Below are 23,983 nucleotides of genomic sequence, written 5' to 3'. Positions count from 1 at the left end.
AAAGAATGGAATGCAATATGGCGTCTAAAGTTTAATTCTATGGTTCGCATTGAATTGTATGCACCGTTTGTTGCGCGAATAGCGACGAAACGGATCTAGGTATCACATTTCCCGCTTTAAGCCTAAGGTGCAAGCCTAACAATTAACAGTATAGCCGATTACTGATATACATTTGTAGTCCATACCCAATGCAATGTACGCCGTTGTTTGATTCAACCTGAACTTAAAATCTTGAATCTTAAAGGCGTTTGAACACTGTTAGCCTTTAGTATAAAAATACATAGACCTTTTTATTGCGAGTGGTGCATGAACACATTCAATTAACTAGCATTTAAAGAACTAGAATATAATTATTTGTGGGTCGTGCTCTGTGAAAAGATGATTTAATACAGGTGCGAAAAGTGTCGTTCCAGATTAGCCTTGAAGTACGCACAGGCTAATCATGGACGACACTTTCCGCCCAAACTGGATTTTCGCGAAGAAGAGACTTTCTTTAAACGAAAAATATTATAAAAGCAGAGAGTGTCGTCCGACACTTAACGCCCATGCATTAAACCCCATTTTCACAGAGCACGGCCTTTTCTTCTTTTTTAATTGACTTACGCACATATATTTTTTGTAAATATTACATTTACTCGTAATTAATGTTTATTCAAGCTAGACAAATCGTAACAGCCATTATAAAAGGAGAAGAAAATGATTCCCTCGGACGATTGTGAAGCAGGAGCCGACGTAGATGTATAAGAACAACGATGCGACTGTTTTGCCTTGCTTATTTTCTAGACCTGATGCAATTAACTCAAACATCAAAGATAAATGTTATATATACCGACAACAATATTACGTGCAGCGTTAATAAACCAAGATATATTTCCGTAACAGTTACTGTTGACATCAAATCGTTCAATATTAAACGTTTCGAATGTACAGAACAAAACAAATGTTTGAAATATGCATAACAACGACAACGCAAAATCAATTATCAATCTATATCTAGTGAAACATTAAGTACCAATATAGAGGCACAATACTTGTCTGGCACAGTGTATAATAAATTGTATTATTTATAAATAGTGGAATAAAACATAATGTTAGTATTTTTAAAATCATATATGTAAACGTCTACAAATTACTTACCAAAACAATTTAATATTAAAACACTTGTAAAAGTCCACAACCCGTAAGTATTTTTCATTGTCCTAAATGCAGATAAAGCAATTATATGACACCACAGCCTATCTAGATATTACCGTCCTGTTTTATTCTTATCAAAAAGACATTAAAATCCAAGAATTTCTTTACCAGGAAGAGAAGTCTTTACATCTAAGTATCTCTGTCGAAAATCAACAGAGCGTGGAATCTTTCGTTTAAATTCGACTTGCATTTTCCTGCTTGAAAATACGGAAGCAAAGAAATACAATCATATTATAGTTGATAATTTCATAACGGCCATTAAGCAAAAACGTTCATCCTGATTATATAGCGTATTTGATATCCACGCCTTAGAATGAAAAATAATGTGTTAACTGATTGATAAGCAACTAAAATGTATAAATAATTCCGATTTGAAAATTACCAGTAAAATAGTTTTGAATCTAACATTATCAGAGAAAAAGTTTGGCAAATATCTAATGAAAACTACATTTTACACAAGATGTCACCTGCTTCGGGGCCTCGTTTGCGTATTTATCAGTAAACTAACAATGACAGTTGTGATCCTTGTCTTTATGAAGAATTGCAAGCATCATGTCAGAAATTCGCTTTTAGTTTGCGTTCGTTTGTCTGACTTTTCACTGTAACCGCTGTTCTTGGTCGAATTGCTCAAAATCTTTAACGACCAAGTGGATCAAACTTGATAAACATTTTGAAGTTCATGTAAATTATGCTTTAAATCGAATATATGCGCATACTGTAAACAATAAGCTATGCTAAAACAATCAAAAGTTTGAAAAATGCTTGCTTTTCATTGGAATTTATATTGTGTCCTAATTTAAAAGGCTGTTGGTTGTACTGATCGTTAAATCTTAAGCAGCCGGCCCTTGTTGATTCGCAACTAACGTAGTTGACATTTTTTTAACTATAACAAAAACATGCAACTATTTGGGTTTTACCACAAAGATAACGCGATACATTTAATTGATTTAAATTTGGTTATAATGAAATTACACACTTTATGCGAAAAGCAGTATACACTACATGGCACCCGTAGTAATAAAATACAATAATAATGTCTCTTGTTGGGTGCGTTATTTGTCAAATGCGTATGCGGTGTCGAGCATGTGAAAATCGTTCGAGCGTTTGAGTGGGTGACTAACTGCTTCATGCCTAATTATTATGTATGATGTTTTGGTGGTATACGAGATGGTAAAACAGATATAAGCTTACCTTCTACAATAACGAATTAGCGTATTTCAAATTGATGCTTACAAGTCATGAATGTGTTTTGTAATCGTTGAAGATGAGTTTTCTCTTAAAATTGCTAGTTTGCCTTTGTAGTTATTTATCTTTTATTATAAACACTATGGTTTTAAACAGACACAATTACTAGTGTGGTTACAATTGTGCTCACTTATATTTACTTTGATATCTTCATGGACTGTGAATCTTTATTTCATATTATTATTTAAAGAAACATAAAATGTTGTGTATTCGGAAATCAGTTGACAGACACGCAGTCAGACACATTTATTTATGTTTTTTTAATTTAATGACCAAGTCAATCAACCGATTGCTTGGATATAGACATCATTAATGCGCCGCAAATATTCACTTTGTTCGCACAAAATAGGTCTGGTATACGAGTTGAATTTATGGCTAGAACTATTGTTGTAAAGGGGCTGTCTCAAGCGTTTTTAAAGCCATCAAATTGTGTTACTGACTTTTTCAAATAAGTAGGAACTATGTATGATACATATAGACATTATTAACATACGCTGTTCATTCATAGATTAAAAATGCATAACAGTCAATAGATATATTGATAGAAAATGGTTTAATCACTGAAAAATGACCAATAGTGCATGTGTACAACAGATGTTTGTATGATATCAATACAGACCTTCATTTTAAACTGTTTAACAGCATCAACATAAACTGTTTAATTTTAATATATTGCCAAAAACAAACTATGTTTGGGTGTCGGCATAAAATGTTGGAAGTATGTGTAGCAAATTTCTACCATCTTTTCATAGAGATTAAATTAAAACTTCAAATATGTTATCACCATGAATTGTAGATGTGAAGGACACTTTGCATCCCCACACATTCCTTGGTTATTTGTCCTTGAACATGGCTGAGAAGTGTCAGAGTTAAATTCATGTTTTACAAAGCTTTAAACTTTGATTATTGAAAGTATATGTATTGGTCTGGTTCAGGAAGCCACAGAAGAGGCTAATGGTTCAGTTGCAGCCACCAGTCGATCAAGAATTTTCCATCAACATCAACGTATTCCAGAAACTACCATCATTGACAGTTCGGTTACTATGTTTATCAAATTAACCCCCCTTTCACAGAGTCTTACTTTCTCATTGACCGGGAGTATACAAACCACGTAGCAAAGAATGCTTGTCTTGTGTGGATCCCTGACATGTATCAATTTAACATATATTTGCATATAATGGTTACCTATTAAAAAGGCAGTTGAAATGTTACGGTATTGCTGGCTTGCCTGTAAGCCATATTCCAGGCACATTGTCTGGTTGTTGTTTTAGTATATTGGACGTTGAGCTCTATGTGTGCGATTGTTACAGGACAGCCTTAGCGCCCCACCATGGCCTACCCCACATGAGACATTACCATACCTCTTCGATTTGTTGTTTTTGATGATGCAGAAAACACATTTGCAAGTCTAAATGAAGCATGCTTCGATATGTGTCAGGGCAAAACTATGCACTTATCAATTCTTAGATAAGTTGTTTTGTTTGTATCCTTTTTTGTATGATATAAAGTCTCAAGTATGCATATCATATACATAACATTAGCATTAATATAATTGTAGTTCAATATTTAAAATCTAAGATATTTACACCTAGCTAACTGAGCTGTGTGTCGTGCGTTGAACTATTGCTTTAAACTCGTTACTTCATAAGAGGCTTCAATGCCCACCAATATTGATGAAACTTGGTTAGAATGTGTAATAATAACTAGGCCGACTTTGAATCTGGGTCAAAAGCGTACAAGAACTATAACACCAGATTATTATTTTTATAGAATTTTTATGAAACTTTATTGAAAATATTTATACTTAATTTTATTCGATCATTTGTTTCCAAACTTACGGGCATCAGGTTAAAGATGAAAATACCTTGTTACCAATATAAACAACTATAATTTAATTGTTATCAAATCGGTCAGATTAATTATCCAGATAATATTATCTGTATTATCCTATTTTGAATTTGGGTCACGGTCGTCCAATAACAAGGTCACTGGGTAAAGTCTCATACAAAAAACATCGTTACCACTCTAACAGCCACATTTATAATGCAATACTGATTAAACGTGGTCATATTGTTTTACTTTTACAATATAAAGACCAAGTTGGAATCTTGGGCATGCGTATAAAAACTATTTCACTTGGTAAAATCTGAGAATCTTGTTAAAACTCTAGACTTTTTGTAAATTGGAATTTTTTTTAAGTGAGACGAATCTTATCCTGTAAAGACACAAGACTAGTCGAGAAATGGGGTCACTACTCGAAATAACACGTGGTTCAAATGTTTGTCATGACAATATGAGACGCGTTCTTAGAAAATTGGGCTTAATGCATGCGCGTAAAGTGTAATCTCAGATTAGCCTGTGTAGTCCGCACAGGCTAATCAGGGACGACACTTTCCGCCTAAACATGATTTTCGGTAAGGATGGACTTCATTGAAACTAATAATACCATAAAAGCGTAAAGTGTCGTACCTGATTAGCCTGTGCGGACTGCACAGGCTAATCTGGGACGACACTTTACGTACATGCATTAAGCTCAGTTTTCTCAAAACAAGGCTCATATATATGTCAAATTTGAATCTGGATATCCTGTGCCAAAATAAGGTCAACACTTATCACCCAATCCTTACGAAAATTGGTCCGAGAGTTTTCATGAAACCATCTAGATAAAGTTGAATCTGGATTAAGTTTTCCCAAACACAAGGTCGCCTCCAATGTATAATCTTACAAAAACAACTTACATAGAAACAAACGTGTATGAATATAGGGAAAATACACGTTTTTGAGGGCATGATCATCTGCGGGCGCTCGAAAAATCCGGAACGGATTTTGAGAGCGCCCGCAGATGATCATGTCCGAGAAAATGTGTATTTTCGCTATTATTGCATAAACAAATCACACGTACCATAATAATTTTAAATAACTTTAAAAACAATATGTTTTGTTCATTCGACATCTACAAATAATTCGATTAATTCAATACAGTTCAAGGTTGTGTTTTACATATGCCTCACTCGGTCATCATCCGAAATGACGAGACTTTTCCTTCGGATAGACAGTTTTCGATTTAAAATGTGTTTAAACAGTGGATTAATGCAGAGTTGAAATGCAGCCGCGCAAAGTAAGAAATGGGGAATTATTTTGGAATTTACAGCAGGAACGTTTAAGGGGCCTTTTCACAGATTTTGGCATGTTCTGAAGTTATTCATTAAATGCTTTCTATTGATAAATGTAAACATTTGATCGTAAAAGCTGCAGTAAAAAATAAAGAATAAAATTAAAAAAAGGAAAAAACTTTGCCTCGGGCAGGTTTCGAACCAGTGACCCCTGGAGTCCTGCCGAGGTACTGAAGTAAAAACGATTTTACCCTCTCGGCTATTTTGCCGAGTACACATAGGTAAAGTATTTTATAAATTATAAAAGCAATCTTCGTAGTGTCACAAATTTAACGACAACAACAGAACTCTCCAAATTATTCAATCGTTTCGCGTTGCAACGCTTTATAATTTTAAGGTTTTGAAATCGTCAAAAGTTGCATATAATGGCTATATTAGACCATGGTAAATGTTCAGTAATACTGTTTCCTCACAAATATCATAATTAAAACGAAATTTTTCGAATCTGAAACAACTTTTTTCAATTTTGTCAATTTACCAAAACGTGAAAAGATCCCTTTAAAGATACATACACACTTACATTTACAGCATAGTCTTTTGAAAGTGTTGAGTAAATAACCTTAACTTCATGTACGTTGCCAATGAAATAAAGCTGTTGTCAAGAGAGTGCAAGTGGTATAACTTGAAAAGTGGATTGAAATAGTCGTAATCCCTGCATGCATGAGGAAACTGGTGCTTATTCAGTTCCCCATTTATGCTTGGAAAGTCGTCAAAGGCTGGAGAAGGGAAGAAACTGCGCGTGGACCAGGTTATGGATATGAAAAACACATAACAGGGCTTGGACGGCACGTAAATCGCATTGTTATTACACGATTTCTCCCGTTCAAGCCCTCCTTTTGCCAAGTTTCTGCACCCCGCCAGAGGGCATTATAGATAGAGTTTATGCAATAATTAATATTGATGAAACATGGTCCGAATGATTAACTTGATAATAGAATGGATATTTTTAATATGTGTTAAATGGTTCAAGAACCACTTTCGTCAGGTATTAAACAATTGAGTCGTGTTCTGAGATAACAGGGCATAATGCATGTGCGTAAAGTGTCGTCCCAGATTAGCCTTTCCAGTCCGCAAAGGCTAATCAGGGACGACACTTTCCGCCTAAACTTGATTTTCGGAAAGGAGGGACTTCCTTGAAACTAAAAATACCATAAAAGCGGAAAGTGTCGTCCTTTATTAGCCAGTGCGTACTGCACAGGCTAATTTATGACGACTCTTTACGCACATGCAGTATGCCCAGTTTTCTCAGAACGCGACTCAATTTATGAAGCTTGAACCCAGGTGAGCGCTTCATAGCCATCATGGCATTCTTCTTTTACTGCGCATGAACCTTTTATCGTACGAGTTCAACAGCTAACCGGTCATGGCTAAATAAATGTTTATTTTGGCTAGAACCTTTTTCCTCAATCGAACCTGCTATCTTGCCGTTCCATGTCTAACACGAGCGAGCTTAATGTTGATCAAAAACATGTTAGTGAGCGACTTGCAAAATAACCTGGATTTCTGGTTAACGAAAGTTTACCAAAATTCGGTCGATATTTTGATGTAGATTCTCGTAGTTTCTCACTCAAAACATGTGTCGGAAAATGATGTTTAACCTCGCGGTGATAGTTCTATGTGCCAATGGGTATCTTGGATACACACCATTTAGACTGACGGACTGCAGTAAGTTTATTACATTTTTTTCTTTTTTTATATGTTTTTTTTTGTATCCACGTACGCGTTTTGTTGCCTGATGATTGTTTTTTTAAAGGGATTTCTTCGCAGATTTTAGAAACGTTGAAAACAACAATCAAGTTTTGTAACTAATAAATTATATTATTTGTTAGGTCTGATAAGTTTTTTTATGTTGTCCACTGTTTAAATATTGTCCTTTATACGTATTCCTTCCAAGTTCCGTTGTAACTTGTTTCATATAATATTATTTTCTTATATGAAACATTCTATCGTATACTTTCAAATGAATTGGAACGCATATTTAAAAATGAACGGGCATTCATCATCTTATATAGCATTTAAGATATACATACACTCTTCTCAAAGTATCTCTTTTAGTTATCGTTTTGTTTCGACGGAAGGATCGACGGACAGACAGACATACTGACGTGCTTAATACCAACGCATAATCCCCCCATGAAACATTGGCTATACAGTAATCTGATGATAACAATTAATGATTATTAAAGCCTCCAGTCCTAACAGAGTGGTCACTGTCAGCGGCAGACTGTTAGATCATCCGGTCCGGATCCCGGGCCATGTACGAGCTCCAACCACCGTGGTCATACACAGGCCCGTAAATTCGGGGATTAGGTTGGACGTCACTGTTGAAAAGTTCATTTTCTTCGACTACTTCGCTCTCCCTTGTGTATCTCGAGTTGGAAGTTGGTACGTATTATAGCAGTTCAATTGAGTGGCGTTCTGAGAAAACTGGGTTAAATGCATGTGCGTAAAGTGTTGTCCCAGATTTACCTGTGTAGTCCGCACAGGCAAATCAGGGACAACACTTTCTGCCTTAATTTGATTTTTGCTAAGAAGAGACTTCATTTAAACGAAAAATGTCATCAAAGCATTAAATGTCATGCATTAAACCCCTTTTGACCAGAGCTTGGCTCAATATATGAGCCGCGCTCTTTGAAAACTAGACTAAATGCATGAGCGTAAAGTATCGTACCAGATTAGCCTGTACCGTCCGAGTGTACCCAGTAAACTAACAGATATTGTATATAAAGTGTCTTGAGTAGCATTTGAAATCATTAATTAAAACATTTTTTTTTTAATAAATTATTTTTTTACATTAGCAGTCGCTCCTGTGATGTTTGTGTGAAATTATTTAACGTATAATTTTCAATATTTTATCGTGAGCATTACACAAAAACGCATACATATCCTGATAATAAACTATAATGCTATATTTTATAAAAAAAACTATTCTTGATTTTTTTTTCGATTAACGGTAATAATCTGGCCTGGATTTTTTAACAATAAATTACGACCGACCGGTAAAGTTCGAATCTTACAAGGCTTTTAAGTGATATGTATCATCATTTGAAATTAAAATGCTGCATACTATTTCTTGCGAAGCTCCGCCCATGATCGTCAACAACAGGCTGTCCCCTTGTTAGTTATACAGCATAACATTTCACGATAAAAGCCCAGACAAAACAATGTATTGAAGATTGCACATCTAACAGTGGATGTGTAAATTGAATATAAATTAAATTTGTTGTGAGTTATAACGGATAAAGCAAGAACAATTGGTTAAAGCACCATAAACACTCACAATCAACGAATATTTCTTAAAATATTTCACAAAATAAAGTTAAACCATACAAAATCAGTGTTTCTTGAAGCAATAACCAAAATTTCGACGCTAGATGTGGTCTCGTAACAAAGATTTAACGAGATATAAAATGATCGTATTTTTGATATTTTTTGCGTGAGAATAGATATTTCTTTTTAATTTCCGGAGCCGATATCCGAACATTGACGAGCGAACGCGCGGACCTTATAGAAAAAATCTGACAAGTGCGCTCCAAATTAAAGATAAAGAAAGATCCCTAAACACAGTTATTTATTGCCCCACAAACACTTTCTTTTTTGCACGTTCTCTTTTCTTTTTTTCTTGATGAATCGCTAAGAGCAGGACACTCCTCCTCGCTTGAGCTCCGCTAATTAATAACATCATGATTATTCATTAGAACTACCTCGTCCTTCCGACGCTCTCCGAAGCCCATCTCGCGTTCTCTCGTAAATGTTTTGATATCATCGTGGGAAATTAAAATGGCATTGATTGTATATATGTTTTATTTTACGAAATATTTTACGAAATATTTGTGGGTTTTTAGTGTTTATGTGGCTTTGAATGTAACAGTGTACTTAACCAATTAACCATCAAAACCACAAAAGAACACTTACTTTTACAACTATACATCGCAGCATGAATTACACCACATCACGTGTAATAATTGCTTTTCTACAGTATTTCTATTGATTGGTGAGTACATGTATATTGAATGTGCTTTATTAATGAATGCCCAGTGAAACTTGTATATGGTACACTAGTACATTCGGCGCGTGACTTCCATTGGCACAAATGCGAATGTAACATTTGGGGCTAACGTAAAGGCTAAACGTGTTGTTGGTAGCGCGAGCTCTGGATAGGCTTTGTATACAAGCAATGACGTCACTACGTTACTGTAATCTGTATACGGCTGCGGTAGCGGAAAAGTGAGTTTATTTCTGAAGCAGAAAAGTTCGTGTCCTGTTGTGTCATAGAGCTTCTACTTTCGCTCCCGAATGCATTTGTTTCAATCGATCAATCAATGACAAAAAGCTGAAACAAAACAATAACATCAAGAAGGAATCGACCTCCTACGCTTTTCTCCATTCGGTGCAGATTGGATTTTTGGCTTATGCTTACAAGACACATATTTGCCTGGTATATGTAATCTGTATCATGTGTTTCCGCTCTAGTTCCTACGACGCTTGTGAACTGTTGGGTCGCTATGACAATAAGTGTCCAGGGCAACTAAGAGACAGCAGCTTCCCGTGCACGTGCCCATTTCGAGATGGCGAATACAACCTTCAAGCATTTCCATTTAACGTTCCGAACGTCAGAGGACCATGGTCGTTTCTTGCATACGTAAGACATCTTCTTCCGGTCGTTTGTCAAATGGCACAGTTATTGTGTAAAATACGTAAATAAAATTATCCGAATCTTTTCTGTCGTGCCTTTTATTAATCGGTTTGTCTGTAACTACAATGTAGCGTGCCGCTACACAATGAATATGGAAAGCATAATCAGGCGGCAGAATATTTGCCTGTACTACAAACGACCGCCTGGGATTTATAAATGGATTTATTTTTGTAGTTCTGTATTGCTAATAGTTGTATATCGGCTGATCAAAATCGATCTTGAGTTCTGTTAACCAGTTATGTATTGTACAAAAGTTTTATGGTTCCATTTAACCGACCGACCGTAATTTCTTGGAAAATGGATTGAAAGATTAATATCGAGCTCTACACGACAGTGTTATGTTCCAGGGCGACTTCCGGGTCACCGGACGTCTGGTGAACATCACTTCTGGCGAGGAGGTCAACTGCTACAGCGTGGAGTTTACAGTGCAGAGTGCGGCCATCAGTTCCCCGTGGTCACTGTGGGGCTGGTGACCACGCATTACGAATGAGGTTGATTTGGGGTCGATGCATCAGGTTGTTACCAGATGTGACAATGTATGACTACATATTACAAGTGGTTAACACCAATCGTCATTGATTTTTTTTACCACAGTTGTCTCATTGTGACCACCGATTCGCACTTGTGACCATTTTTGACCATGTGATGATATGACTGGTAGCAGATGATGATCTCAAAGGAATGTGTTATAGCATGTGCGACCTCTAAGACGCTTGGGTACATATGTTGGACATTTGTGAACGCAAGCCGCCGTATTTGACAGATGAACGTTAACACATGACTTTGTTAATCGTTTTTTTAACGAGTGTCTGTTCGTTATAGTATGGCAAGCTTTCTCACTAACTAACACATATTATTTTGTATAAAACTTAACATTTAAAACCAGTTAACGCAAATGTTTATATTATTACATTCTTTACTTGGAACATACATAGTTACGTATGTATAACACAGAGACAAATCATCAGATATAAAAACAAGTTCAGACTAATGTTCTTTTGATGATTAAATGCAAGTTAACCAATGAGCAAGTCGATACAAATTATTTCATTAAAACCGCGAAACAGAATTCTGTAGCTCGTATTAAACAAAAACAAATTATGTTTTTCACAAACTTCTTTACTTTTAAATTCATTTATATCATCAGCATCTTCATATACAACACGTTGATATTATAATAATAGTCCAGTTGTAACATAGGTAGATAAATACATACACCTTTGTTGGGTATTGTTTGAACCCAATCGTTTTATTCATGACTTGTTTTCAAAACAACATCAAAAATACAAAGAATTGACTTGTGCGTCTCAGACCCCCAATCGTCCGGGCCTATTTCTCGTGCCTCTTCCCGAAGATGCACTGGATACCTGTGCAATCCGATGCGGTGGTGGCCTGCACGATAAAGCAGCCTACCTCCGCGTGGGTGGTCGTGTCCAAAATCTTGGCCTCCACTTTGTAGTCGCCCTGCAAATGAAGTCATCAATTGAAAAAAAGCGGAAATGGCTATGTCTTTATCATTTGCACGGTGGGCATCAATTAAGAAACATGCAAGCTTATTGCTACATGGAAGCTGACGGCTATTAAGAGCTCAGCGCTCTACCGAACAAGCTAATGCAACTGATCTATTCCAAGTGTCCACAATCACTTTGAGTTACATTCATGGAAAAGGGATTCGAAGTGAGACATAAAACATGCTCCTACCACTGTGTTGTTAGTAAGTTAAGTAATTTAGACACGTGATTACCTGCGCCAGCCATTTAAGGTAGCTCGCCAAGTTGTCGATGTGAGCGGTGGTTGGGTTCAGATGGTACGTTCCCACTGGGAATGGGCATGCGCACTCGAAGTCTGGGGAAGTCTCGGCGATTTCTATAGGACAGTGGTGGGTCGTGTTCTGGTAGTGCTTTCCACTGAGAACCGTGCATAGGTCATACGAACTGAAATTGTGAACTTTGTTAATTTATTCGTCGTTTGGTTTGTTCGATCGTTATTTCCTTCGATCGTGTTTTTAATTCGTTTCATTCGGACCCTCTGTATTTAAGTTTGCTTGATTAACCATTCATTTTGCCATTAATTCCTATATTATTTTATTCAATTGTCCGTTCGTTTATTTCTTCGTTCCTTCGTTCGTCCCCTTTCTTTCGTGTTTTTGCCTCGTTCATTCATTCATGTATTTATTAACATTTATTAAAACTACCTTAATTGTGATCTAATGAATTCACTTATTTTGTCTGATAAGCTGGGAGATAAAGTTTACATTCATGGGGACTTTAAAAATCCGCGTTTATTAATAAGCAATTATAAACATTATAAACATTGCAACGTATGGACATCTATCAACATGTTCAAAGTATGTTAGTGTGACCGACATATCATATATTTGACTATAAACCTTAACATATTGGTACTTAAATAATAGATTATTTCAAGAATTAATTTAAAGCTACCGGATAGGAATACCGTTTTTTACAGTGTGGCATCCGTTCGTTTTAAAAAAATAGGAAAGATGAATAGTTTTTATGTGTTATAGAAGCAATGTTCCGGGCAATATTCGGCAATCTCCGTTCTGTTTTCAGACACACACAATTCACATCAAACGACGTATTTATAAATTCAAAATTCTTGTTTCTAAGGATGTTCTTATTTTGTTTTCATAGTAAAGTAGTATGTTATAAATAGATTATTAGACGGGGTAGTTTCGGTGAGTTGTATCGCATTCATTGATTGTTGATTTTGGGGAAAACAGCATCACGCAATCAACTCGTGCGACACAACCCACCGGAACACGCTAGTCAAATAATATTCCCCATTCGTTTAATTTTAATCTTACTAAGAAGGCCATTTTGTTCTCGGTTCGCACTGTACATTTTTATCATATGAGATTTAACTTGACTCGAAGACATTATTTATCAATAATAAGGCATACAAGCCGCCATTGACCATTCACATAGTTGACTTTGGGGTCACTGGTAATTTGCATGACAGATGTAAGGTTCAGGGACTATTTTAAAATACTATTCTTTCCTCGTTAGACGAGTCATTGTGAGAAAACTTGGCTTCATGCAAGTTAAATGTGTTGTCCCAGATTATAATGTTCAGTTTGCACAGGCTAATCAGGGACGACACTGTCCGGTCTATGGTTATTTTCGTTTAAAGGATGTCTCTCCTTAACGAGAACTCAGTGTAGACGAAGAGTGTTTTCCCTGATTAGCCTGTGCTGAGTGCACATTATGCCATGGAACGACACTTTACGAACATGCATTTAATCCATATTTTCCAGAACGAGGCCACGCTGTCATATTTTTACCTACCAACTTCCAAAGTCATGAATACAAGGTGCCTCAACCCATCCGTTAAACACGTGGCGCTGAATCCTCAGGCTGACGTTGTAATGGCCGGTCCCCGCAATGCTCTGCAGAATCGTAACGTCCGCGGTCACCGTCTCATTGCCCGGTATCTTGACTGGGTCCTGGGAGAGGTGGACATTTTCAATGCGCACTATCTTGTTTGGGCTGGTACCTAACACGACAAAGACATCGAATATTAGTAAGCCTCGTTCTGAGAAATCTGTGCTTAATGCATCTGTGTAAGGTGTCGTCCTAGATTAGTCTGTGAAGTCAACACAGACTACCCAGATTTGGATGGAATTTATCGTTTTTATGAAGTCTCTGTGTAATGATGATCCACTTAAGGTGGGAGGGTGGGGCTTCGTCTCTGATTAGCCTGTGCGGACTGCACTTTACACACATGCATTAAGCCCAGTTTTCTCGAAACAAAAACCGCGTCTTTGGAAAGCTGTCCGCAAACGTGACCTAGGGAAATTGATTGTTGCTTTAAACAGTATATATTATCAAGTTAAAGCATACGTAAGTGGCTACAACTCCGAGTATGCTGTCATCGTTACAGTCGATTTTCGCATTTTTTTCTACAGTAATTTAATTGGTTATTTACTTAGAAAGCAAATATATTACACCTTCATGTTTTTGTAAAGAATGCGAACTGGCTGAAACACGGAGTGGTAGTAGTCCATTCAAAAATAAAGAAGTCTTTGCAATAACATGACAACACTATGTTGGTCGGGCAAATTGTGGAACCCTGTCATAATTTATGGAAAACATATAAAGGGTGTGCGATAAATTCATTTACATTTACATTTTATTCTTGAAATAAGCAGTTATCGAAATATGCACAGTATTTTATGGATAAATTTGGTGTATTTGTGGTATGTAAGTTGGAGACATAAAGAAGAGAACAATAATATGCATGTATAATGTTCACGTGTGTAGGTCAAATAGCGCAGCAATCTAAGAAAATACCATAGTTGCCAATTTCCAGTTGAAACTGCTGAAGTCCTGAAGTAATGGTTGGATATAATAAAAATCTAAACGGCACTTATGTACTTAAAGTGACGGTCAACCACGACGATAAAGAAAAGAAAAGTTGTAAAATACCGTATTTTTACAAGAATTAATTTATATTGATTAAAATATCACGACTGGTATATTACATTAGTTGAACAAAGTTGTTAAGTTATCATATTTTCAGTATATTAGGTAATAAATTTTACTGGGTATGTCTACCAGGTAACTACCAGTTAACTATAAATAACGCCAGTAGATTGATCATCATCGTCACGTGGTGAACCCAAGAATTCAAATTGTTCATGCGTAGTGAATCGTATATATTTTAGATATAAAATGATCAATCTACTTTCGTTATTTAGAGTGTGTATATTGTTATGTCACCTATTTTCGCGATACACTTTCTATTTCATATCATGCGAGTTGTGTATCGTGTTATTTCTTAAAAGTTGACCCAGCATTTGTAAAAATATTGCAAGACATATACATTTCCAGAAAGGAAATTCATTTCTGCGCTGAATAAGACCAAGATCGTGAAAATCGCTGCACAATTGATGAAGATATGGCTGTTCAAAGCGGTGCACCCTGTTTTGGGGTGATTTTGAGTTGCATACCTTGTTATATATATATATTTGATAGTGATTTTTTTTTCAAAAAAGTTATTTTTTCGTTATAATATGATTATTTATCATTCAAAATGATGTTTTCACTAATTAATATCATAGCCACACGCTAACCACCGGTGTTTAAATGCAACATATAATGTATCAAGACTACTTTTCGGATAATGAACAATCGGGTCTCCTAACTTCGAAAGTTTTTTCTGATTAGCTTATGCAGACTGCACAGGCTAATCTGGTACGACACTTTACGCACTTGCATTAAACCCCCTTTTCACAGAGCACGGCTCATATTTTAAAGCATTTTTATAAGACTATTACCATATTTTTACCGACATGACATTCAAATGATATGCATTCTTCGAAATACACTGAATGAAACATTTAGATGAAAAACAATATTTCCGACCATCACTTTGCACATTAACTTACATACTTTATTAAACAAGAAAAAAGGAAAAAATACAGTCACAAATTGGTGAAACTTACTACAATCTGTAATTTTAAACGGCAGCGTCGCCGAGGTCAACGCAACAAGACATAACATAGACACTATGGGCAGCATCCTCGAGCGTAGAAATCTGAGCGAAAAGTGACGCATAAAAATGAATGGACAGCTTTCAGTTCAAGCGGATCGTTACCTGATTTCAGAAAGATAGCCGCAGATAAGTAATTGGGAATGACATGATCCTTCTAATTTGGGAGCGGCTATCTTTAATTATCTCTAATTAATGGAGTCTCAACTGTGACTTGGTTTTCGGGTTCTGTAATGCGGTACATAAACAACCGTTTCATTACAGAGCAATGAGTCTTTGTTTTTTGTTTGAGTTATTTAGATAAACAATACCACGGCGACAAATTTCTTTTTTTAGCAACATCTTATATCGGGGACTAGACACTAACAACAAAACAACATTGCTGCTTTGTTAATTAACTATCCAGCATTATTTTTTATTATTCCACATTATTATCTGTTGTGTTGCCACCATGCGATCGCACGTTTGAAAATGCATCATGAGTATACGTTTAACCATATGCGGTCAAATAGATCCAGAATAACCTGACCAATCGCACAGTCTCGCCAGGAGCTGCGATGTCCGCTATAAAGTCACGAAATGTGTCTGGGCCTTATAAGCGGCAAGGTAGTTCCGGATAAACTGCGCGAATTCGCTGACTGGGGTGGAGCTTCTCTGGCCACATATGGAATAAGACTTATGTTCGAATGACGCGGGTCATATTTTAGACTTTGATAGCAGATTGGTAAGAAGAACCTAGTATGCCTGATTACCGATTAATACGAAGCGTGTTGTAAATTTACATTTATAGCAATACTAGTGTCAACTTATTGCACTGTAAGCATGCGCTATGTGGCCATCCTGCGATAGAGCAAACTTTTAAAAAGACACGTATTTCGAACGTCATGAGAACTCTTTAGGAACTGCCTTTATCGGGGTCATACTCGTGGAATATTGCATTTTGATTGCTGACTAGGGTATAAAACACTTGAAGCACTCGTTCAACTTCCTCTAATATATTACATTACTTGAACGTCACGTGGTAAACCCACGAATGCAAAATGCGCATGCGTAGTGAATTGTATATATTTTATATATAAAATGATCAATCTACTTGCGTTATTTATAGTGTGTATATCGTTATGTCACTTATTTTCGCGATGTACTATCGATTTCACATCGTTAAATTTTATTACCGAATATACTGAAAATATGAAAACGTAACAACTTTTTTCAAGTAATGTAATATACCAGTCGTGATATTTTAATCAATATAAAATAATAATTGTAAAAAAAGGTATTTTAGAACGTTTCTTATCTTCGTCAATCTGGTTGACAGCTCCTTTAATACCGTACACTGCCGTAACGATAGTGCGTATGCCACTGCAGGGAATCACGTGATCACAAAAGTACATCGTACACACAAAATGGCGGAAACAGCTCTCGCTTAATGACGAAAATCAAGATATTCTCATATTTTATAATATTTAAATTAATGTTTACTATGCGCAAAGTACCTGCTTAGTCTATTTATGAAGTCTGGTAATTGTCGTTTTTCTTGGATTTCTGTAGTTTTCTCAAACATTCAGACACAATAAACAATGAAAATTGTACATCGTCTGAACAGACTTTAATTTGACGCGTTTGCTTTATAATATATATTGAATTGAGCGTATAAAAAAGATAAATATGTTACGCGACAATTTAATTAAAAAATAATATTGTTCTTAAAAACGTTATACTGGATCGGGCCCGGGGGGGGGGGGGGGGGGGGGTAACTTCCTATATACGGGTTTATAGGGTGTGCCAATTTTATGGGGTGTGTTTTTCGACTAAAATTATAGATATGGGTATGGTTTTGAGCATCTAAGTATAGATATGGGTATTGAAATCAGAAATTTGCTTGTATATAAATCCATGTAGATTTGACAGTATCAGTATCAAAATGGGTATGATAAAGTCATTCTTGTATATAAATGGGTATCAAAAAGTAAATTTCAGTAGCGGGAAAGATATAACAGCACATTCAATAAGTATACTATATTGATATGAAAGAGATTAAAATTCTAGTATGAAATGTGTCCACTTTATCAAATTCTAGAATTTAAATGGGTCCAGTTTATCAAACTTCTTGTATTGAAATGGGTCTACTTTATCAAGTGTCAGCGGGACACCCCTACCCTAAAATTTGGGAAGTTACCCCCGGGGGATCGGGCCTTCGATATGCCATTTTAAAGGATTTAATAGTGGACTATAGATATCAATTTTAGTCTGGCAAATTTAAACCTTTTATGTTAAACATTTTAAAATAGTATGCTGACCCAGGGACCTATACAATAGGTCCCTGGCTGACCGCTAAGTTTAGCAGGTTGCGCATTGATGGATTTTTTTTGTTATTTTCGTATGCTTTAAAGGGGAAACATGTCACACTCGTGACGTCATAGCAATGTTTGCGATAACTGAACAAATATACAAGTTCCTAATGTATACACAGATGAAGAGAATGCGTGTGATAATACATGCATAGTCAAATTTCGTATATCACGAGCTTGACCTTTTCAAGATTGCGAGGTTCGATTATACACTGCAATCGGGTCATTGTCGAGTCTACTGTTGGATCCGTCCGCAACAAGTCCACCAGTAATAAACATGCAGCATATAGTGTGTTTCGTAGCAGCGTTGTCGCTGGCCTCCGCAACGTTAAAGTTTCAACTGCATGAATGCCGTAAGTGTTTACCCGTATTAACATGCATTATAAATATTGTCATTGTCTATATCAGTAATGTGTTGTGACTTCGAAATGTTCTTTCATGATGTAATGGGCTATTATAGGTTTTAACATACAACTGTGTACTGCAAAATATTCTTGCTTCGTAAATATTGCTACACTTGCATGTTCAATTCTTTTCGAGGGTTATTATTTGTGATTGTTCTACAAAGTTTATTGTTGTTTCATACGGGTTTTTGTAATAAAGAATAATTTTTGTAAACGTTTGTGTTGTCACCTGGACGAATCTATGTGTTACATTTAATCAAAAAGGTTATGTACTATTCATATTTTATTTCCCATACAGCTTGATATAGTTTGTTTTTCCCATACAGTTTATCACAGTAGTTTATATAATGGAATGGAAAGCGTGTGGATTACAGTAACATCAATGCGAGGAAAAAGAACTAAACTTAAAAATCCTTCAAAGTGCATGTACATGGGCAATATTACATGCCAGTGGTGTTCCTGTGGGTTGTATTGCACGAGATGAATGTGTGATGTCGTATTCAACGAACCAACACATTAAAGGTATTCGCTTTCAAAGATGATGATTACGGAAACGAATTTAAAACGGTACATACGGAATTTATATCCAGGTGCTCTCATGGTATTGTATACCGAAATTGAATCAGCATTAAACCATTTATACCTAGCATGATGCGGCGTCTCATCAGGGTCTACGCTGTTTGCCTATAGAATTTCTTAAAGAAATATTCTAAATAAAGAAATAAATATACTAGACATTCCTAATTTTGGAAATGAATTGATCCAATTTAGAAGGATGGGAGAGTCCACTAGGCATTAATGGGTTAAACTCTGATTGTCTTTAGGTATGTAATAATTACAAATGAGCCGTGATCTGTGAAAAGCAGGTTTAATGCATGTGCGTAAAGTGTCGTTCCAGATAAGCCTGAGCAGTCCGCACAGGCTAATAATGAACGAAAATATCCGCCTAAACTGGATTTTTGCAAACAAGAGACTTTCTGGAAACGACAAATACCTTAGAAGCGTAAAGTGTCGTCTCAGATTAGCCTGTGCCGACTGCACAGGCTAATCTGGGACGACATTTTACGCACTTTCAATTAACACCATTTTCACAGAGCAAGGCACAAATGCATATTTGTAATATGACCAGACAGGGATGCATGAACCAAGTTAGCCATACGAGTTGAATCCAAATACTATGTTATCAGCAAGTGCAGCGTACGCTAGATTTCTCTGATTGTATTAATTCAGTAAAATAATTAGTCTTGCTTAAAACAGGTATTTATGAAACAATTAGAAATAAACATAAACGTCAAATGACGACAATAAATAATACTATTATCACTTGCAAAGATCAGGTTTACGTTAGAACCCCCAAGATAAGAAAATCAGTACGTGTTCAGGTTCGTCACCTTGATCTACATATTGCTAATGCGTGCCATCAAGTTAAGAAAGTTACGTCAAATAACACAACTCGAAACTAGAAACGCTGTTAGCAAGATAATGAAATACAACAAAATCAAAGGAGAGCAATAGGCTTGTGCGATTTTGTTTCTAAACACAGTGACGTTTGATTTTTATACTTGGACTTTATGCCATGAAATTCTAACCGAAAATAAAACGACTTATATTGTTTGTCCATCTCTTTATGGGAGATGTGTATTCATACTATTTATATGTAGAACAGTCAACATGACGCCGTTTTTTAAAGTTTCCAAAAAACACACATCTATATGTGAAGGCTTAAAATAAAAAATACCAATGATTACTTTTTAGCATAAGCTTACCTGAACTTAGCGAATCTCGACAACATTTGGAATATTAATCTTTATTATATGTAGCCGAGTTTGAATCTGGATCCCATGCGTCCTGAAACTAGGTCACCTGAACAAAATTAAGTAAAACATTGTTACTTCTACATGCATGCCTCAATCTTGATTAAACGTAAACATAATGTTAATTTTGGCAATAACTAGGCCAAGTCACATTTGTCCAAAAACTAGGCAATCAGTTCAAGTTCCGACAATTGGTTTAACTCGAACGCAGGGAGCGCTCCAAGGTCATAATGGTCCGCATGAGTTAATTTTTCTCGGGCTTAATGTTTGCACTGAACATACCTTTGAATCTGAAGTTCGATAATGCCAGCAAAATAATTATGTATTTAACTATTCAAACACGTTATTTTTTCTATGAAGTGCAAAACATCTGCTTTTCACATCTTGATTGCGCATGTGACATTAATGATTAACTCAGAACTCTGCGTGGTGGGTGAAGCTTGCTCAAATGGATGTGTATTTATTTTCTTCCCATCAGATACACAGAACCCTATCTTGCATCTCTCCAACCCACATCTCAGCGCCGATCCCGTCCACATCCCGGGACCGGAAACCGGTGACGTCGACGTACAGATCCTTCGGCCGGTTGACGGAAGCTATACGTTAGACGTCCACGTTCAAACTCACGTGTTGTTCGGTTTCGTTGACGTCCCCTGCATATCGAACCTTGGAAGCTGGTAATGCGTATTACAACAGACTATTTTTTTCCACTGAACGTGCTACTTATAAACGAATTTTCAATTAAATGATGTTCCTTGTGCGATGTTTCATGATGCTCGCTAACATTCATAGAAAAAGGAAAACATCAACAAAGAAATAGTTAAAATTCATGACTATATTTATGTAGAATTCCTTCGCTATGACATCAACTTTGTACTTGAGCCGCGTTCTGAGAAAACTTGGCTCTATGCATGTGCGTTAAGTGTTGTACCAGATTAACTTGGGCAGTATGTTTTAAAAAAGGAATCTACCTAGCAAAAAAACAGTTTTGGCGGAGAGTGTCGTCCCTGATCATTTTGCCCGGACCTGCAGTAAGCGCAGTTTTCTTAGAGCGAAGTTCATATATCATATATTTGATACAAGCTCCTACGACCTGTGTGGAATCCTGAGTGGACAGCAATTCAACAACACGCACCACTGCCCCCTCGAGATCGCTGCCTCCTCCCCGGACTTCCCGTGCGCGTGCCCGTTCGATGCCGGAAATTACCACCTCAATCCCACCACCTTCCAGATACCGGAACTTAGCGGGCTCCTCAAGTGGCTGGCCTCGGTATGACTCTGTTCATTGTTATTAATGTGACTAGCAATATATTAACGAGCTCATGAGCAATTTTAAATATGAACATCGTCTCTCTCGGTGATTGTGCAATAATATAATTGAAGTCGAAACAGCAAAAAACAGTATTTTCATGTTTTTACTTTTTATGATTGCTTTTTGTTATAAAACAGTGTACTGACACCAAATCACTTCAGTTATAAGCCGTTATGCATTCATAATTACAATTTTAGGTTAAGCATTCGATTCTCAATAAGATTGTTTAACAAAAAGTATATAAAGTTTGAACATGTTGTCAGGTAAAAAACATGATATCGACCGAGTTAAGTTATATTGAATACATACTATGAAATTGTTTATCACCTAATGCACGTGATCCACATTGCAGGGCGACTACAAGGTGCACTTCACCATCAAGAACACGAGAACATCGGAAGTGGTCGCATGCTATGACGTTCAATTTACCACGGCGGCCGACTGTTCCGGTATCAGCTGTCTTTTCGGCCGGAAGCGGGTTTCCAAGAGGAATGCCTTCGGTGTTGCGTTCACTGTTGACATTTAAACTGGCTGTTATAAAGCGGATTTTATTAATATAAAAAGAGACCAGGCCCCGTGTTCACAAAACGATTTTGCAATCGAAAATCGATTTTAACTGACATCGATTTTCATTTTTGCCTATCAACTACAGTGGAAATCTATTTTCAATGACAAGCAAAATCGATTTTCGATTGCAGAAAATGTTTTGTGAACACGGGGCCCGGCAATCCTTTTGTTAATCTCGTTTGCGTTTGATCGCCCGTCTTACTGTTCACATAATTACCGGCGTGCAACTCATTTTCACCGCAAAGAAGTTCCGAATCTTTGTAAAATAACGTTCTTTTTTAATTGCACATTTATTTAAAACAGTAAGAATAAAAACTATTGACTTCGTATCGGTTCTGTATATGAAAACAATGTGCGCATTTGTATGTACTGGTTAAAATATGAGTTTTCAATGCACCAATGGGGATTAAATATTCTGGGGGGGGGGGGTTAAAACGCACACGTCGTGGTGGATTATAAACGACGATGATTATATCCGTACACCCAGTCGAACATGCATTTAAAGATAAACGAACACCAAGACATAAGACATAATGTAATATTTGAATTTGGTGACAGTACTTTTATGTGTTTCCATTATTCAACACGTGTTTTCGCAATCGTTATTTCAAACTACGGTTGTTGTGGCATGAAATGTACATAACTCGTGTAAACAAATTCAGTTGATCGTTTCCCAATTATTAATTATAAAGTATTCTATGCGAAATAGGTATGACCAAGTAAGCAAATATTTACTTGGACATGGATTTACTTTGACTGAATTGCATAAATATAAACACTGCTAACACGAAACTCAACCAGACTTAAGTATTGTTATTAGTAATAAGGTACTGAAATAGTATTTGAGTAGCCCTGGCTCATGTATTGGTATTTGCATTTTTCTGTCTATTAGCTGAAAATATAACTCATGGTTATATTGATGTGAATTACACATGCAGGCATTTAAATATCAATATCGTTTTCTTGTCTGTCTTTATTGTAAAGCGGTGGCTCTATAAATTATCTCCATTGAATAAGAACAATTTTATTATTAGCATATCACGGAGAAAAAGTTCCAGATCCCCAAACAGATAGATGGGTTACGTGGTGAGAACATTCCTAATGATAAGACTGTTTGTCAAACAAACACCGCGAGAGGACGCACGAATAATGGAGCACATATTGCATGTCTTATTGGTAATTTCTTTGGCGTCGGCGACATTAAAATTTTAAGTTCACGAATGCCGTAAGTTCAACTTCAAGATTAAATTTTACTGAATGTTGGAACAATGATAATACGTGAAAAGCTTTTGGGAAAATCGATTTTTTAACTATGTTAATTTTTTTATTAAAACGTTAATATTTTGTTCGAATGATTCGGCACTAGTCCCGAATATCGAGCTGGGACGAATATCGAGCCAGCTCTGACATTGACATTCGACACCAGTCCCGAATATCGAGCTGGGGCAAATGTCGAGCCAGCCCTTACATCGACATTCGACAATAGTCCCGAATATCGAGCTGGGACGAATATCGAGCTAGCTCTGACATCGACATTCGGCACTAGTCCCGAATATCGAGCTGGGGCGAATGTCGAGCTAGCTCTGACATCGACATTCGGCACTAGTCCCGAATATCGAATGTTTTGGATTTACTTGGTGTAAAAGTTGAAATTTTGTACATTGAAGACTGCTCTATAAAACTGAGAGTGCGTTTGAAGGAGATTCATCAAAG

General features: G+C 36.4%; 2 protein-coding genes across 2 annotated transcripts; one reads left to right on the top strand and one right to left on the bottom strand.

Annotated features, from left to right (window-relative positions):
- Nucleotides 1-7,106: 7,106 nt before the first annotated feature.
- Nucleotides 7,107-22,447, top strand: LOC127849661 (uncharacterized). The gene is made up of 8 exons (XM_052382408.1): nt 7,107-7,277; nt 7,799-7,997; nt 10,086-10,254; nt 10,656-10,773; nt 18,365-18,526; nt 20,870-21,068; nt 21,475-21,661; nt 22,056-22,447. The coding sequence occupies exons 1-8, from the start codon at nt 7,187-7,189 to the stop codon at nt 22,227-22,229; spliced, it is 1,299 nt and encodes a 432-aa protein (XP_052238368.1). The 5' UTR covers nt 7,107-7,186; the 3' UTR covers nt 22,230-22,447.
- LOC127850971 (ganglioside GM2 activator-like) lies at nt 11,524-15,942 on the bottom strand. Its single transcript, XM_052384371.1, has 4 exons — nt 15,776-15,942; nt 13,617-13,824; nt 12,053-12,242; nt 11,524-11,772 (listed from the first exon to the last, which is right to left on the bottom strand). The coding sequence occupies exons 1-4, from the start codon at nt 15,885-15,887 to the stop codon at nt 11,638-11,640; spliced, it is 645 nt and encodes a 214-aa protein (XP_052240331.1). The 5' UTR covers nt 15,888-15,942; the 3' UTR covers nt 11,524-11,637.
- Nucleotides 22,448-23,983: the final 1,536 nt, after the last annotated feature.

The sequence above is a fragment of the Dreissena polymorpha genome, chromosome 11 (genome assembly GCF_020536995.1).
Source record: "Dreissena polymorpha isolate Duluth1 chromosome 11, UMN_Dpol_1.0, whole genome shotgun sequence".
Lineage (NCBI taxonomy): Eukaryota > Metazoa > Mollusca > Bivalvia > Myida > Dreissenidae > Dreissena > Dreissena polymorpha.
The sequence above is the reverse complement of the archived record's forward strand: the minus strand, read 5'-3'. Positions and strand labels throughout refer to the sequence as shown.

Coding starts and splice junctions, on each gene's coding strand:
- LOC127850971 (XM_052384371.1), bottom strand. CDS start 15,887: ATGCGTCACTTTTCGCTCAGATTTCTACGCTCGAGGATGCTGCCCATA. Junction 12,243..13,616: donor ATTCATGACTTTGGAAGTTG/GTAGGTAAAAAT, acceptor TCACAATTTCAG/TTCGTATGACCTATGCACGG. Junction 11,773..12,052: donor ACCTTAAATGGCTGGCGCAG/GTAATCACGTGT, acceptor CTTCATTTGCAG/GGCGACTACAAAGTGGAGGC.
- LOC127849661 (XM_052382408.1), top strand. CDS start 7,187: ATGTGTCGGAAAATGATGTTTAACCTCGCGGTGATAGTTCTATGTGCC. Junction 21,069..21,474: donor ATATCGAACCTTGGAAGCTG/GTAATGCGTATT, acceptor ATTTGATACAAG/CTCCTACGACCTGTGTGGAA. Junction 21,662..22,055: donor TCCTCAAGTGGCTGGCCTCG/GTATGACTCTGT, acceptor TCCACATTGCAG/GGCGACTACAAGGTGCACTT.